The sequence below is a fragment of the Macrobrachium nipponense genome, chromosome 45, assembly GCF_015104395.2.
Source record: "Macrobrachium nipponense isolate FS-2020 chromosome 45, ASM1510439v2, whole genome shotgun sequence".
NCBI lineage: Eukaryota > Metazoa > Arthropoda > Malacostraca > Decapoda > Palaemonidae > Macrobrachium > Macrobrachium nipponense.
Genome location: NC_061105.1, coordinates 50,485,554 through 50,503,484, shown reverse-complemented (window position 1 = coordinate 50,503,484; position 17,931 = coordinate 50,485,554). Strand labels below are relative to the sequence as shown.

Genomic DNA, 17,931 nt, shown 5'->3' with positions numbered 1-17,931 from the left:
GATGGTAACGCAAGTCTAGGGGAGTGCTTTTGCCACGGTGAAGCGCTCATTCGAGGAGAGTAGAGGTTCTCGCTCACCAAGCACATCACTCACCTTAACCAAACCACTCTGATTCCACAAATGTAAACTGGGATTGGGTGGAGTCAAGCACGTCACTTCTTTGGAGCTGAAACCTCACAAGAAGAAGACTTGTCAGGCAACCTCCTCTTAGTCTCTCCAGCTGCATAATCTCGGGGGACCAAACAAGATTTGGAACCTGTAAGAACACTGGTACTAGTGTCAACAGGAAGGGAGGAGACACGTGCATGACTCGCCAATTCTTGGCCTGTACCTGAATCGGGATGATGAGATCTCTCTCCGGCAACGATTCTAGATGCACGAGGTTCATTCACTTGGAGTGACTTGCAAATGAGCTACTGACACAGCACCAGTTTTTGGAGTAAAACTCCAAGAACTGCTGACAGGAGTGCAAAACTAAAGTCTGTGCACCTAAGGCTCCCAAAATGCTAGACATGGGGTTAGACAGAAAGTTCCAAATCCCACAGGATTAGGAGAACTGATGGGAGACCCAACTCTTCCTCTGGGAAGGAGGCAGACCCTTAGAAGTGTCATAGCAGGACTTCTTAGAGGGAGGATAACCCGCCGCCTTCTTCCTAACCAAGAAGCCTTAGTAGAAGAAGAGGAAGGAGCAGCAGACGATGATGACGAAGATAAAGTCAATGAGGAACACAACGACACCTTACGAGACTGCTTCTTCATCAGCTTCTTCATGATGATGGTCAGATCGCCCATCCAAGGGGCAGCAGGCATCACAGGAGCAAATGGGACAGCTGAGGCAGTGAAAGCAGCAAGAACAGGCCCAGTGCCAGTAGCAATCACAATAGGAGGAATGAAATTTGAGGTGTCCACAACCACTGAAGCAGGAGGAATCATCGGAGTGGTCAGGTCAAGGGTCACTGGTGATGGAAGCACAGAGAGCTCAGGCACAGGAGGAGAGACCACCACGAAGCCAAGAGGCAGCAGCACTGACAACTGAGGTGCCAGCAAGTGAGGATGTGTGCCCAAGTCACATTCATTGGGTGACAGACGAACACCACGGAGGCACGCGTGCAAATGTGTTGTAACTGTTGCGGAGGTAGTGGTTGTCGCTGTGCGAGATACGGGGAGGGGGGCGGGGGACTCTTAAGTGTGACATGAGCCCCTGTATCAATGGTGTGCTAGTCAATCCAAGTGACAGCCATGCCTGCTGGAGATTTCTTGTTTGAGTGTCCACCAAACCTGTAGAAGCAAGAGTTGAATTTGAGGGGGAAGTCACCCCCCTTGCTACAAGGGAGATATTTTCCTCCTCGAGTGAGAGGGAGGCCCCAAGAGAGGGGTAGTCCTGGCAGCCCGTCCCCTGGCCTTCTCCACCTGTCGAATCAGATAAAGAAGATGAAGGAGAGTTTTCACTGAAGGAGAAACAGCAAGAAGGGGAAGCTTGCTGGGGGAGAGAAACGAGGATGAAGGTTCAGCAACCAAGTCAGGGGGCGTGTTACCCTAAGACGAACCTAGTAGCCTTCCTCTGGTACCGTTTCCTCCCTTCAAACTTCACCCACAGCTCAGGCGACCAGGAACAGCACTCAGTACAAGCAGATGTCCTAGTACACTCATGCCCCTGCCAATGGCTGCAAAGGGTGTGAGAATCAAGGTCAACAAATGAGCGGAAGTTTCTGTACTTTTTCCCGCCAACTCCCAGACACACATGCTGGGAAAAGGTGTCTTTACGGGGCCTCTCTGATTCGTGGGTCTACATTATATATTAGATAAACAAACACACATTCAATTCATCAAAAACACAGAAAGATCCCACTGGGAATGTTTAAGTAGAACCTTAAGAATGGTCTAGCAGAGAGCATAGCAACATGTCTTCACCAGACGATGGCCAAAAGCAAATTGGAATGTTGACATCCAGTTAGGACGGGACTCTCAGCTATTGGACAGGTATTTTGCCTAACCACCTTATTTCAAAGTCTAGCGGCCATTTCCTGGCTTCGCCTTAAGCAATTCCTCATGCAAACAACCAATGATTTGTGTTTTGTGTACAAACATTTTTATTATTCCACTATTTTGGAGCCATATTTCTTCCATCATAATCCTGAAACATGCATCATAAACTACTGCCCTACTTACGAAGGGATTTAGGTTCCAAAAAACCATCGTTTTTGAAAATCATATCCCAAATATAGCCTAGCCTGCACTAGAGTAATCAGTACCATCTATACATATATGGTAGCCTACCTTACACTATACACTATACTCTATAAATATAAGGTATAGTAGTTATTAACATAAGCTAATTCTGATAATTTAGTACAAAGAGAAATTGAATAACACTAATAACAGTTAGCCTAGTGTACACTATGGTATATTGTATGTATATACAGCAACCTATCCTTAAGTATACTCTATACATATACAGTTGTACCTCAGGATACGAAATTAATCCGTTCCGAGGCGGCCTTCATAACCTGATTTTTTCGTATATTGAACCACATTTTACATGTAAATTGCCTAATTCGTTCCAAGCCCTACAAAAACACCCCAGTAAATTATTTCCAGGCTTACAACACATGTTCTAGGGTTACGATGCCGATCCGACGTAAGAAATATGACTCCAAAAAGGCAAAATACTGTACATACTTGAGTAATATTCAACTGCATGTAATGTTCAACCCCATTTTTACTGCATATATTAGGACTTTAGCATATGTCCCTCAGCAATAAGCCTAGCCTATGTCAGCAGTAGCTACTGTTCCCTAGTCAATGATTCTGACATCTAAACCTAAGAAACTAAAAGCTTAGAATATGCCAGTAAAATGTATAAATAATCAGTATGTACTCATTTCAAATAATTATTAATTAATCATTAGCTATAATACACAAAAAAAAAAAAAAGCATCCAACCTTTTGTTTACATTCAGCACTACAAGTACAGAACGATCACCAAGCAACCACTTTTACCTAGCACACAGTAAGTAATCATAAATTTTCATTATCTCTTTTCAACTACTGAAACTACCAAACAGTATAATAACTACTCATTTCTATTCTTTATTCTATCTTTACCAAATGGAGATACCGAGTTACTGACAGCTATAATGAAACATATAATATTAAAACAGAAGAAGAATTCTAGAAAATATTTGTTGGCTTCAATGATAGCAGTCTGATTTATTTTATATTTTATGATATCTAATTTCCCAATTTTTTATTAAATATATTGCGTGTACTCATTTCAAATAATTATTAAGTAACCATAAACTATAATAAACAAACAAACAAATAAACAAAAAAAGCCTCCAACCTTTTGTTTACGTTCACACTACGTGTAGCAAACGATTGCCAAGCAACCACTTTTACCTAGCACACAGTACAGTAATCAAATTTTCATTATCCCTCTTCAACTACTGAAACTACCAAACAGTATAATAACCATTCATTTCTATTCTTTATTCTATCTTTACCTAATGTTTTTTTTTTATTAAATGTATTGCATGAATAAGTTTTTCAATTCACAGCATCCTTTTACCAATAGAATACATAGAGCACATGGGGTAGATGCTGACCAATAGGAGAGCAGGATCTTACGGCGTTGTCTAGCATCAGGAACCAATGGGAGAGCGGGAGGATGGTGGCGAGTCTACTCAGTTGGCGGTGCGCGAGTTTTAAAATTGTTCTCGGTGGTCCGGGCGAATCTCGGGACTTTACAGCAACAACATTTCGTAACCTGAACTATTTTCGTATGTAGAGCCAAAAAAATCTTCGTATTTGCTTTCGTAACTTGAATTTTTCGTAAGCTGGGACTTTCGTGTCAAGGTACCACTGTATGGTATACTTATTATTAATATCAGCTAATTCTGAAGGTTCAGTGCAGGTTAACTTATGATAATTCTGTACAAAAAGAAATTGAATAACAAGAACAAGAATCAGACTGTAATGTAAGGGGTATTCACCAAGATTCGGTCCATTGTAGGCATAAGTGATCAGTGTCAGGCTGTTCCTGCCTATGTAAAACTAAAAATCAGAAGAGGAGGAGGAGGATGATAAAGCTGCTGAATCATCAACTCGCTCCTCGTCAAATAGTATTTCAAGGAAACAGCTGTTATAAGATGCAGAGGATCAAGGATCAAATGTCGGGGAGGGGGCCAGAAGACAATAGCACTGGAGCCTTTTTCTTAACCCTTAATGGACGGATACCCTTGTATGAGTAACAATAACAGGTTTTGAGTGGTGGATGCAATACTGCCTGGTGAATATCAATACAGTATTACACGCCATCGATTTGGTAAGAGGTGCCATTACTTCTATAGCCCATAAATTCACTAATGGCAACTTTTAGATTGGCTAAAATGGGACACTGGGCAGCTCAGAAGCTGAGTTGTGACCTGCACTTCAAGGAAGGATGTACTGCTTCTGTGTCTCACTTGACATCTTTTTATAAATTTGCTGATAAATATACTAAGGGGTAGCTGTTGTTTTTAGTTCTTATCTTTTATGATGGTACGTTATGGAGGAGTTATGGGAGTTCCATTTGACAACGTCCTAGAGAGAGAGTTTTGAGTGAGTTTTTTGGTCAGTCTTTAGTCTTTAGGCAGAGCTTGCGATGGTCAGTAGTGTCGGCAGTAGTCTGTTGAAGGCATTGATAGTCAGCTAAGTTGTGCGTTTTTTGTTTGTTGTTTAGTTGTTGTTAAGTTGATGTTGTTTGCTTTGGAGTTGTTGTGCCTTGTTGTTAGATTTGTTGTGCTTGTGAGTTCCTTTTGGATTATATGTGAGTTGTTATGGTTGAGGGTTGTTGTTGTTGGGGAGCTGTTGTGGTTTCTTGGTGTTGTTAGTGGGTGTGTGTCGAGGGTTTTTTTTTTGTGTTAGTGATTGTTTGTGCAGTGGTCTTTTGTTGTGGTTGTATTCCTTGTTTGTTGATAGGTTGTGGTTGTGTTCCTTGGTTGTTTGCTGTGTTGTTGAGTTGTGGTTGTGTTCCTTGGTTGTTGTGCTTGCTGGGTTGTGATCATTGGTGGTTGTGTGTTTGTGGTCCTTAGTTGTTGGGTTGTGGTTGTTGGTTGTTGGTGGTGTCTCAGCGACCTCAACCAGTGGACAGCACAGCATAGCCCTGAGTATCTGCAGTTCGGTGAGTACATGTGTTTGTTTTTGTTTTTTTGTTCTTTGTGTGGGTAGGTCAATTGTCCTGTGTGTATTCAGTATTGTGAAGAGGAAAGTGTGACTGAGGGTGAGTTTGGTAGCTGGATTGATTAAGTTTAGGTGGGGGGGATTTGCCCGCTTGTTTTTTTTAGCTTGTGATTCCGCCACAACGTCAGTTATAGTTGCAATTTTGAAAAGAAATTTTTGGAAAAAAATGTCTAATTAAAAAAAAGTTACTGCATGGCCAATTTCAGTAAATTTACTGAATTCTTTTACCCCTATAACGCCCATCGGACGTATTAAATGTCGACACAAATTGTCTGTCGGGTGCCAATTGGACGTCTGGTACATCGATAAAAAAAGTTTTTTTTAAAATTTGCGGAAAAATACTTATAGGCCTACCAAGTGAAAACTTTTGAATCAAGCGCCTTGGGGGATGCTGGGAGCTCACGGATCAAGGCGTTGTTTTGCTTACAATCGTTATGCGGGCGCGCAAGCGCGAATTTCTTTCTTATTGCACTAAAAAGTATCAGTGACACATTTCAGACATTATTACGTCACTTTGACATAATTTTTGCACCATTTTAAATTAGCCGTTACATGGAGTATATATGAAAATGTGCGCAATTTCATGTAGAATACATAAAAAAATACTTGATTGTAGCTTTTATCAGTTTTGAAATATTTTCACATAAATAACGATAAGTGCCAAAATTTCAACCTTTGGTCAACTTTGACTCTACCAAAATGGTCGAAAAACGCAATTGTAAGCTAAAACTCTTATATTCTAGTAATATTCAATCATTTACCCTCATTTTGCAACAAATTGGAAGTCTCTAGCACAATATTTCGATATATGGTGAATTTATGAAAAAAAACTTTTTTCTTAAGTCTGCGAGGTAACTCTTCCGGAAAAATCATAAATTTTTTGTGCGATTGTCGTAATACTTGCACCATTTTAAATTAGCCGTTACATAAAGTTTTAAATATGGAAATGTGCGCAATTTCACGCGCAATACAACTAAAAACAACTCCACACGCCGATTTGCGGCCGCAAATCTCTGAAATGCTTACGTCGCATTCTCGTAATATTTGCTCCGTTTTATATTAGGCGTTTTATAGAGTTTTATATATGAAAATGTGCGCTATTTTATGTAGAATACAACAAAAAATAATTGAAGGTTGTAGCTTTTCTCATTTTTGAAATATTTTAATATAAATAAATATATCAAAAATTTGACATTCTGTCAACTTTAACTCGTCAGAAATGGTCGAAAACTGCAATTGTAAGCTAAAACTCTTACATTATATTAATATTCAATCATTTATCTTCATTTTGAAACAAATTGGAAATCTCTAGAACAATATTTAGATTTATGGTGAATTTAAAAAAAAACATTTATTTACATCCGCACGTTACGAATTCATGCATCATTTTGTGATAATATTTTCTGTGTTGCTTTGATCGCTTTACAATGCGTTATATACCAAAATGATCACAATTTAGTGTACAATAATACGAAAAAAACTAACTCGTTATCTTTAACCGTTTTGCTCACAGCGCGATTTGAATACAATTATATATGAAATTTTGTTTTTGCGCAATCATATATCGCATTATTTATATATGATAATGATATTTTTTTTCATTTCTGATGGCTGTATACTAAACATCTGGCAATCAAAAAAAAAGGAGCCAAAAATGAACTCTTACTCTTGTGAACTATGCGCGCTGTGATTTTTTTAAATAAATATTTTTTCTGCTTTGGCACTCACTCCGAGACCCCCTCGGCATATGGGAGACGATTTTTATGATACCCCTTCAGCGTTAAAGGGTTAACAAATATACTCAGAATCTGTTACTGATTTTAGTTCTTATCTGTTATGATACAGTGGGAGCTGTAATTATAAGGTTGTCTTGTAAAAAGAGGACCCACAAGAGGCTGTAAATTTGTATTTAAACTTCTCGTGGTCGGTAGGGAGAGTTTTTTAGGTTATTTTTCTTACACTATGTTCATTTGCAACTCTTCCTCTTCCCATTGATGTTTTTTTCTTAAATTGGCTGACCTCAAAGTTTGCCCATTCTAAGGTGTTGCATACTGATTTTTCATCCTGGCTCTTAAGGGTTAAAGAAGCACTCCAACGTCAGTTGCATGGTGTTTTTTCATTCTTCATAAATGACTCAGTAACATGCAAAGTGTCTTGATGTGCTCTCACAACTTTAGCAAACTGTTCCATGTTCCCATCCATTTTACTTAAAGGTTTCAGTCCATGTTCAAATGAGGCAAATGCCTCTGCCAATTCTTTTGCTCTGACTCTTGAATATCTTCTTCCTCTGCTCTTTTCCTCTCTTCTGTAAGTGCAATTAAAGCCTCTGCCGTTAGCTCTCCATCTTGCACATCTAGGTATAAGTTCTTAGATATCTCCCTCATCAATTTCTAAATCTAAACTTTTCCTAAGTGTTAAGATCTTTTCTATTAATTTCCGCAACTTCTTCACCTTTATCGAAACCTTCAAATGAATTAACATACACTTGTAGCAGATTTTTCCAAATCCCACTCATACATTATTTCTATACCTCCTTCCATGCCTTTCCAATGTTCATAATGGAGTTCAGAAAATTTCACTCCTTCCAGAAAGTTCTTAGATTTTTCTTCTCATTATCCACAGCCTAAAAAGCCTAGGCAAATGTGTTCTGAGGATGACAGGTCTTGAACGTAGCCACAACGCCCTGATCCAAGGGTTGTATGAGATAAGTTGTGTTTGGTGGCAGAAACAATTTTTATATTCTTGTTAATGGCTCCGATGCGCTGAGGGTGGCTGGGAGCATTGTCTAGAATCAGCAGAATTTTGAAAGAGATGTTGTTATCCCTACAATAATCTTTCATCTCCGGAATAAAGTAATGCACAAAGCGGTCTTAGAAGAGTATTGCAGTCTTCCATGCTTTCTTATATTAACAGTAATACACATAGAGCGTATGCTGATCAATTCTCTTTAGTACCCTCGGATTTTCGAAGTGATAAATCATGAATGGAGGAGGAAGCTTTTGGAGGGGTAATCAAAATTTTCTCTGGAAAGAAATTCCCACAAAGTGTTACTTTGCTCTGTGAGCCAACAGTGTCAGGGCTACTCACCAAGATGGGAGATGAAAGAGCTGATCATTTGGGTGGATGGGAGGTTAGGCACCACAGGTGGGCAGTCACATGCTGTGGGAGGTTGACTGGCACATGTGGTAGAAGGCAAGCCTGCACCTAAACCCTTGCTTGGGGTGTCAGTAAATTCCCCTAAGGGGGAGGGTTGGTCCCGGATTAAGTTATATCTTGTGACTTTTATATTAGGACCAAAATTCTCGCCTTTAAGAACATCGAGGTGTTGGAATAGGCAGGTAATCCTGAAAGCCACTTTATGTTTACTTTTGCATGGGAAGACACAAGAGGAAATGAGAGCAGGACAAAAATCTATGGGTTGATTGCTTAATAGCTTCGTGACAGGGTTGTACTTCTCCTTCACATACCACACAAGGGTGAGGGTTGAATTCATTCTTAAGTCTTGTGATCATGGTATTGTATGCAGAAAGTTCTGTTGTATAGGTTTACTTTTAAACTTATAACTGAGAACACACTTTCATACCAGCTCAATTTCAAAAGTTCATCCTTAATTACAGTACTGTAGGCTACTGGTAAACAAGCACTGGTAAGATAAACAAGTAGTTAGCACAGTCATTTCTTTTAGAGGTTAACCACCACCTCCAGAAACATTTAGGCTTGAAGTTTGAATTAAGAGGTAGCTATTAGTAAGGTAGTCAAATTTTTAAATTCTCCCTCATAGCATGTATTTGTTTTTTTTTTTCATATTCTTTTATTCAGACTTTGTGTAAATGATTCACTATATCAAAGAAAATAATCCCACATAGAGAATATAGTTACCTACATTCTAGTTCCCCAAAGAGCAGGTGTTATGTGAATAAAGTTGGTGCACTGGGCCCACAAGGAAAAACACACTTTAATTGGGAAGTAGGGCATTGGGACAAGATACTCTGTGCATTAGGACTAGCACTGGTGCCTTCAGGTAACCGTGCATTTAGTCTGTAAATCGTATACACTAGTGAGCATTGACAAATAACTTTTAGCATTGTACAACTTTATTTGGATATTATTGAAGTTTTAATGAGGTCATGTGAAACACTTTGTTCATATATAAAATACTTTTATAACTTATAAATGCTTTTAAATTTTATACATTGAAATAAACAAAAACATAAAATGTTTTAATCAAATCAGAATAATACATTACTTTAGTCATTGACAAAGCAAGTCCTATTCCAAGAATTGTGACTGGTTAGCCTAAAATATACAGTAATAAAGTCAGCCCAGTGTGTCCAGTGAGCTAATACAAAGCATAAAGACTTACTAATGCTGTATCACATTCTTTATAGAATGTTAAAACCAAGAACATATAATAATAATCAAATAAAACAGTTTCTAATTTTCATAATTGTTTAATAAGAAAAAAAAAAACTTTTTACTTCCAATAAGTCAGTTTTATGTACATGGCTTCTTTCTAGTATAAGTTTTAACACACCTTTGAGACACCTTGATTCAAAATATCTCCTTTGCCATGCATGAGACATGAATGGCTTCTCCAATATGGGTTGTCACAAGGATTCTGAGAGTAGAGGAATATTAGAAACCGTTATGGCATTCAGTACATTTAATTATCCCCATAAATATTAATATAATTAAATAAAAATTTAAACATGCATTTATAATAATGCACTAAAAAGTTAGAAATAATTTTTTGAAACACCAGCATTTTCTTACAATTAATCATGTCTACAAAAATAAAAGCGTGAGCCCAACTGAGGAAGGAAATGCTACAAGAAATAAAAAAACAGGTTTTGATATAGGAAAAACCAATTTTTGGTGGTTGCTGTTGAACCCTCAATGATTACCCTTTCCATGGTCTATCCAGAGCTCCATGGTGACCAGACTAATGTCAAAGAATTCTCTTAACTGGTCTTGAGGCCGGGTATTTATAACTTGTGATAAAGTATAAATGGACTCAGGATAAAACAGCACTTTCTATTACCCTCAATGAATGCTAATTCCCACTTTAAACTGAAAGAAGGACTGATTATGCAATATACACTGTCATATTGTTTAAATACAAACAAAATCCGACCAATCCACCATTCCTTTCTGTTGGTCAATACAGGATGATTCCTTTACCCAAATCCCATTTCTTTTCACCAAGGAAGTGGGAGGGTTTTCAGGACTCAAAAGCGACCATCAAAAATTGGTTTTTTCTACGTCAAAACCTGTTTTTTTATAGAGAAGTGGCTGTCTCATCCGAAAGGAGCTTTACAAAGAAAGGGACAGGTGACAAAAAGCTCTTGAATTTTATTCCCAACAGCCCAAAATTGGTCCAGGGTCAAGCCACTAGTTTCAAGGCCCCAGTGTTTATTCCAAACTCCTTTAGGTTTGGTAGCAAAGAACAAGAAACTAAGACCAAACTCGCATTTTTTATGGTGAAGTTCTATGGTGACTTACCTAAGCATGTCGGGTATGGTTGCAGTATTGTCAAACCTTCCCCAGCAACAGTTAGCATACCTGCCTGTTAGGAAGACCAGTGGTTTGCCGCTGTAGTGCTTATGGGTCAAGATTATCCATGCCACCTACTGATACACAGTGTAGTCGAATTTGTTTGCGCTCGTGGCAAGTGTTGCTAGAGTGAAGGAAAAGATGGACCTTTAGGGATGTCTGCTGTGACCTCTAGGTAAACCTCAAGTGCTTGAACTGGGCATTATGTTTTGTCTGCTAATTCTAGTTTTCTTAGAATGGGAGATTTCCTTCTTAAAGGAATCCTACTCTTGGCAAGGAATGACAGGCCAGAGGACAATAATAATTGAGTGTCACCTGTCTGCATGATGTATTGTCCCCGTCTAAGAGAGCCCAGTTTGTTAATACATACAAGCTCCTGATGCTATTGCAATCAACAAGATCGCATATTGTAGCTTGTGAGTTGGGGTTGTATCAGGTCCACTGAGCTGAGGGGCTGATCTAAGTCTAAGGACCTTGTCCAGGGACCAAGTAATTGGAACCTTTCTAGAACGGATCTTTGTAGGGTAAAGGACTGCAGAAGGGAAGTGACAACTTATATAGTAGAGTCAAATCATGAAATCATAAAACAATGGTTCCCTTAATGCTGCCTTGTATTCCATGATTGATGGAATTGCAAGGCATTTGTCTTCAAAAGGGATAAAACTTTTTTTAATTGTTGACTGGCTCTAAATATGGATATAATGTAACTATATATTCCATACACACCTGCATTCCCTGATACATATATGAAGTCTGTAATTTCTGCACTGGGTACCTAGCAATGTTGGGTGAATAAGTTTCATAGTACTGCTAATATATAAGAAAATCCACCTGTGAAGGTCTTGCCCTTGAAAGAAAGATCCTTAACCCTTAAACGCCGAGCCGCTATTTACCAAAGCATCTCTCGTACGCCAGCGGCATTCGGGAGTTGGTGCGAAAGTGGAAAAATATTTTTTCAAAAAATCACAACACACTTACTTTTTAAGAGTAAGAGTTCATTTTTGGCTCCTGTTTTTTTGTCATTGCCTGAAGTTTAGTATGCAACCATCAGAAATGAAAAAATATCATGATCATAAATAAATATTGGAATATATGACAGCGCAAAAAAAATTTCATATGTAATTGTAGACAAATCGCGCTGTGAGCAAAACGGTTAAAGCTAATGAGTTAATTTTTTTTCATTGTACACTAAATTGCAATGATTTTGGTATATAACAAATTGTAAAACGATCAAAGCAACACAGAGAAAATATTATCACAAAATGATGCATAAATTCGTAATGCGCAAACGAAAAATTTTTTTTTTTCAAAAATTCACTATAAATCGAAATATTTTGCTAGAGGCTTCTAATTTGTTGCAAAATGAAGGAAAATGATTGAATATTACTAGAATGTAAGATGTTTAGCTTACAATTGCGTTTTTCGACCATTTCGTTTGAGTCAAAGTTAAATAAGGTTAAAATTTTGGCACTTATCGTGATTTATATGAAAATATTTGAAAACTCATAAAAGAAACAACCATGGGTTATTTTTAGTTGTATTCTACATGAAATTATGCTCATTTTTATATATAAAACTTTATGTAACGGCTAATATAAAATGGTGCAAACATTACGACAAACTGACTAAAGAATTTCTGAGATTTTTGGCAGTTACAACACACGGGCGTAAGGAAAGTGTTTTTCAAAAATTCACCATAAATCGAAATATTATGCTAGAGACTTCCAATTTGTTGCAAAATGAAGTTAAATGATTGAATATTACTAGAATATAAGATTTTTAGCTTACAATTGTGTTTTTCGACCATTTCGGTTGAGTGAATCTTGACCGAAGGTTGAAATTTTGGCACTTATCGTGATTTATATGAAAATATTTTAAAACTGATGAAAGCTATAACCATGGGTTGTTTTTAGTTTTATTCTACATGAAATTGTGCACATTTTCATATATAAAACTTTGTGTAACAGCTAATAAAAAACGGTGCAAACATTACGATAAACTGACGAAAGAATTTTTGAGATCTTTGGTAGAGTTACAGCACGGATGTAAGGAAAAATTTGTCAAAAATTGACCATAAATCTAAATATTGTGCTAGTGACTTCCAATTTGTTGTAAAATGAAGTTAAATGATTGAGTATTACTAGAATGTATGAGTTTTAGCTTACAATTGCGCTTTTAGACCATTTCGGTCGAGTCAAAGTTGACCGAAGGTTGAAATTTTGGCACTTATCATGATTTATATGAAAATATTTCAAAAATTACGACAAAGTGACGAAAAAATTTACGAGATGTGTAGCTGATGCTTTTTAGTGCAAAAAGAAAGAAATTCGAACATGCGCGTCTGGGTAACGCTTATAAACAAAAGAAGAGCTTGATCCATGAACTCCCAGCATCCCTCAAGGCACGTAATTTAAAGTTTTTGCAAACTAGGCCTATGACTATTTTTCTGCGAATATTTAAAAAACTTTTTGTAGTTGGCATATCGTACGTCAATTAAGCACCCGACAGACAATTTTAGTCGACATTTAAGGGTTAAACAACTTTCCCTCCTACTGACTGGGATACAACAGCGGACAGTTTGAAATTTATTTCTTTGTTAGTTGTTACAGTAATAGAAATCAATGCCTGTTTGGCCAATTGGGGAGGGAGGGGTTCTGGTACGCCTCCCCCGCAGGATATGGAGGGACCACTGTATCTCGTTTGGGGAAGTAGCTTGCACATTTTTTGACTGAACTCCAACAAATGAACTGTAACTGCCTGTTACCACAGGGGCAGCAGTCCTGGGTAAGTTACAATACCCGTCCCAAAATATAGTAATTTAAGTCAGAGTCAGAAGGATCCTATCCCTTTTGAGGGGAAAGATCCTCCTCAGTATTGATAGCTGCAAAGGAGGATAAAATTCTTTCTAGAAGGTTTCACCCATGGCTACCTGATCCATCAGGGTAACGCAGTGTCATTTCAGTGACAATGGTCACTTCATATTCCATAGTAAGAATATTGCCATGTAAAAATTCCTCTACTTCCTATGTGGGGGTAACCTGGGAGGTAGTGGGACTGATGTTACTGGGTTTTTGCCCAAACATAAATCTTGATCTGAGAAAAATGGGATACATATCTGCTGCCGCAGTTTTGACATAAGTAAACTGGGTATTATTGTTTGCTGATGATAATAGAAAGTGCCCTCTGATTCTGAGTTCATTTTACTCTATCACGTTATAATGGTTACCATTACGGCACAATACCCAGCCACAAAACCAGTTAAGAGAATTCTTTGACATTAGTCTGGTTGCCATGGAGCTCTGGATAGACCATGGAAAGGGCAGTACACGAAGACGAGACAGCGACTACAATAACAAAAAAATATATATATCTTTTAGCATTTCCTTCCATGTTTGGGGCCCATGCTTTCATTGTTGTAGATATGATTAATTGTTAGAAAATCGTGGTGTTTCTAAAACTTATTTTTTCATACAAATCCTGAGATACTGGTAGAGGTCACTGTAGGGTCACTAGAGATCACTGTAGGGTTACTAACAGTCACTGGTGACCTGCTCATATGTAAGGTTGTACTATCAAGCCCCTGAATTCGTGGAATTTTCTTTGGACTATATCTACTCATTATTTGTGGGGAAATTCCCCTATTCACGTATTTTTCACTGAGAAATATTCACTAGATACTGTATTTCCAAATCAATTTCAAGACTAAATGCACTTTTTGCGATAAACACATTAAAATATTCAGGTATAGGCATTTTTAGAAGGTTTTCTTGTGTTTGAACTAACAACATAGGCAGGGGTCTAGTACACATCTGCAAATACTGGGGATCTACTGTATTGTCACTGGGATTGAGTAACCATGCAAAATTTCAAGTCCACTGAATGAAAGGCACAGATTGAAAACCGAGTTACAAGATTTGAGGCCAGACAGACGCAGAAGTTGAGTTAAATAAATGCACGTAATAACGACAACTTGGACAGAGATCAAGTATACAGTTTCTGCCTTGTGTGAATTCTTTTGAAATTACTTTGATGAGAAAAATCTCTTTGATATACGAAGTGAAAGGTTCTCATGTATGAGTTCTCATGTGAGTTTTGAGAGTACCTAATTGAGAAAAACTTCTTAGACATGTAGAACAAGTATATGGTTTCTCTCCTGTATGAGTTCTCATGTGGTTTTTGAGATTAGTTGATTGAGAAAAACTTCTTTGACATGTAGAGCAAGTATATGGTTTCTCTCCCATATGAATTCTCATGTGATATTTAAGACTACTTGATGCAGTATAACGTCTTTGACATATATAGCAGCTATATGGTTTCTCTCCCTTATGAGTTCTAATGTTTTGTGAGATAATTTCTTAGAGAAAAACTTTTTTGACATATAGAGCATGCATGTGGTTTCTCTCCCGTATGAGTTCTCATGTGTTTTTTGAGATCACTTGATTGAGAAAAACTTCTTTGACATATAAAACAATTTTATGGTTTTTCTCCTGTATGAGTTCTCATGTGGTTTTTGAGATCACTTGATTGAGATTAACTTCTTTGACATATAAATCAATTATATGGTTGTTCTCCTGTATGAGTTCTCATGGGTTTTTTGAGATTAGTTTAGAGCGAAAAACTTTTTTGACATAGAATAATCATATGGTTTTTCTCCTGTATGAGTTCTCATGTGTTTTTTGAGATCACTTGATTGAGAAAAACTTCTTTGACATGTTGAGCAAGTATATGTTTTCTCTCCTGTATGAGTTCTCATGTGTTTTTTGAGATCACTTGATTGAGAAAAACGTCTTAGACATATCAAGCAGCTATATGGTTTCTCTCCCATATGACAATTATATGGTTTTTCTCCTGTATGAGTTCTCATGTGTGTTGTGAGATTACTTGATTGATAAAAACTTCTTTACATATAGAACAATTATATGGTTTTCCTCCTGTATGAGTTCTCATGTGTGTTTTGAGATCACTTGATTGAGAAAAACTTCTTTACATATAGAACAATTATATGGTTTTTCTCCTGTATGAGTTCTCATGTGTCTTTTGAGATTAGTTGATTGAGAAAAACTTTTTTGACATATAGAACAATTATATGGTTTTTCTCCTGTATGAGTTCTCATGTGTTTTTTGAGATCACTTGATTGCGAAAAACGTCTTTGACATATCGAGCAGCTATATGGTTTCTCTCCCACATGACAATTATATGGTTTTTCTCCTGTATGAGTTCTCATGTGTGTTGTGAGATCACTTGGTTGAGAAAAACTTCTTTGACATGTAGAACAATTATATGGTTTTCCTCCTGTATGAGTTCTCATGTGTGTTTTGAGATTAGTTGATTGAGAAAAACTTTTTTGACATATAGAACAATTATATGGTTTTTCTCCTGTATGAGTTCTCGTGTGTTTTGTGAGATCACTTGATCGAGAAAAACTTCTTTGACATATAGAACAATTATATGGTTTTCCTCCTGTATGAGTTCTCATGTGTGTTTTGAGATCACTTGGTTGAGAAAAACTTCTTTTACATATAGAACAATTATATGGTTTTTCTCCTGTATGAGTTCTCATGTGTCTTTTGAGATTAGTTGATTGAGAAAAACTTTTTTGACATATAGAACAATTATATGGTTTTTCTCCTGTATGAGTTCTCGTGTGTTTTGTGAGATCACTTGATCGAGAAAAACTTCTTTGACATATAGAACAATTATATGGTTTTTCTTCTGTATGAGTTCTCATGTGGTATTCTAGAGGACTTGATTGAGAATAACTTCTTTGACATATAAAACAATTATATGGTTGTTCTCCTGTATGAGTTCTCATGTGTTTTTTGAGATTAGCTGATTGACAAAAACTTTTTTGACATATAGAACAATTATATGGTTTTTCTTCTGTATGAGTTCTCATGTGGTTTTTGAGAGTAGTTGAGAGAGAAAAACTTTTTTGACATATAGAGCAATTATATGGTTTTTCTCCTGTATGAGTTCTCATGTGGTCTTTGAGATTAGTTGAGCGAGAAAAACTTTTTTGACATATAGAACAATTATATGGTTTTTCTCCTGTATGAGTTCTCATGTGGTCTTTGAGATTAGTTGAGAGAGAAAAACTTTTTTGACATATAGAGCAATTATATGGTTTTTCTCCTATATGAGTTCTCATGTGGTTTTTTTGGCAGATTAGTTTGAGAAAGAAAAAACTTTTTTGTGACATATAGAACAATTATGTGGTTTTTGTCCTGTTAAATGAGTTTCATGTTGGTTTTTTGAGATTAAGTTGAGAAAAGAAAACTTTTGACATATTAGAACAATTTATATTGGTTTTTCTCCCGTATGAGTTCTCATGTGGTTTTTGAGATTAGTTGAGAAAGAAAAACTTTTTTGACATATAGAACAATTATATGGTTGTTCTCCTGTATGAGTTCTCATGTGTTTTTTGAGATTAGCTGAATGAGAAAAACTTTTTTGACATATCGAACAAGTATGTGGTTTCTCTCTATGGGTTCTCATGTGGGATTTCTCTCTTTTTGAAAAGGCATCTCTCCTGCCAAAATGTCTACTTTCTTCTGCAATACAGATCTTCTTTACGCTTTCATCATCACAGCTTGGAGAGATGCCCTCCTCATACTTAACAGATTGGGATGAACAGTTCACATCAAAGTCACCATGGTCAAAAAATTCTGGTTCTGCCTTGACTTCTAAGAAGGGGTCTGCAAATGAAGAGCCTTCAACTCTGTTTTCAATAAGGCCGTCCTCCAAATTCTTTTCCTCTTTGATTAACAACAATGATGACGATTTTTCAGCTTCCATTTTCAGGATGTTCTATGTACAATACTCAGTCCTTTGTTTGGAGCTGATTAAATTTTCCTGTTGTAATACTCTGAAATAAAATGAAAAAAAAAATCAGAAAAATATATTCTGAATAGCACCATTCATAACAACCAGAATGAGAAATTCAAAACAATTATGTTATTGTCATGATACAATAAAGTTTTATACATACTTACCTGGCAGATATATACTTAGCTATGGACTCCGTCGTCCCCAACAGAAATTCGAATTTCATGGCACACACACTACAGGTAGGTCAGGTGATCTACCGCCCCGCCGCTGGGTGGCGGGAATAGGAACCATTCCCGTTTTCTAATTCATATTTTCTCTTCTTCCACCTG

At 37.0% G+C, this 17,931-nt stretch overlaps 2 protein-coding genes and 1 pseudogene across 2 annotated transcripts in view; 1 reads left to right on the top strand and 2 right to left on the bottom strand.

The window, feature by feature from the left end:
• LOC135214505 (zinc finger protein 239-like) overlaps positions 1–17,931 on the top strand; it is a 427,341-nt gene that overhangs the window by 38,765 nt on the left and 370,645 nt on the right. The window lies entirely within an intron of this gene.
• On the bottom strand, positions 15,495–16,925 carry LOC135214503 (zinc finger protein 271-like; annotated as a pseudogene).
• Positions 17,072–17,569, bottom strand: LOC135214237 (zinc finger protein 79-like). Its single transcript, XM_064248299.1, has one exon. It carries the CDS (start codon positions 17,567–17,569, stop codon positions 17,072–17,074), a length of 498 nt encoding a protein of 165 aa, XP_064104369.1.

Excerpts from the sequence above, each read along its gene's own strand:
- LOC135214237 (XM_064248299.1), bottom strand. The coding sequence starts at position 17,569 with ATGGAAGCTGAAAAATCGTCATCATTGTTGTTAATCAAAGAGGAAAAG.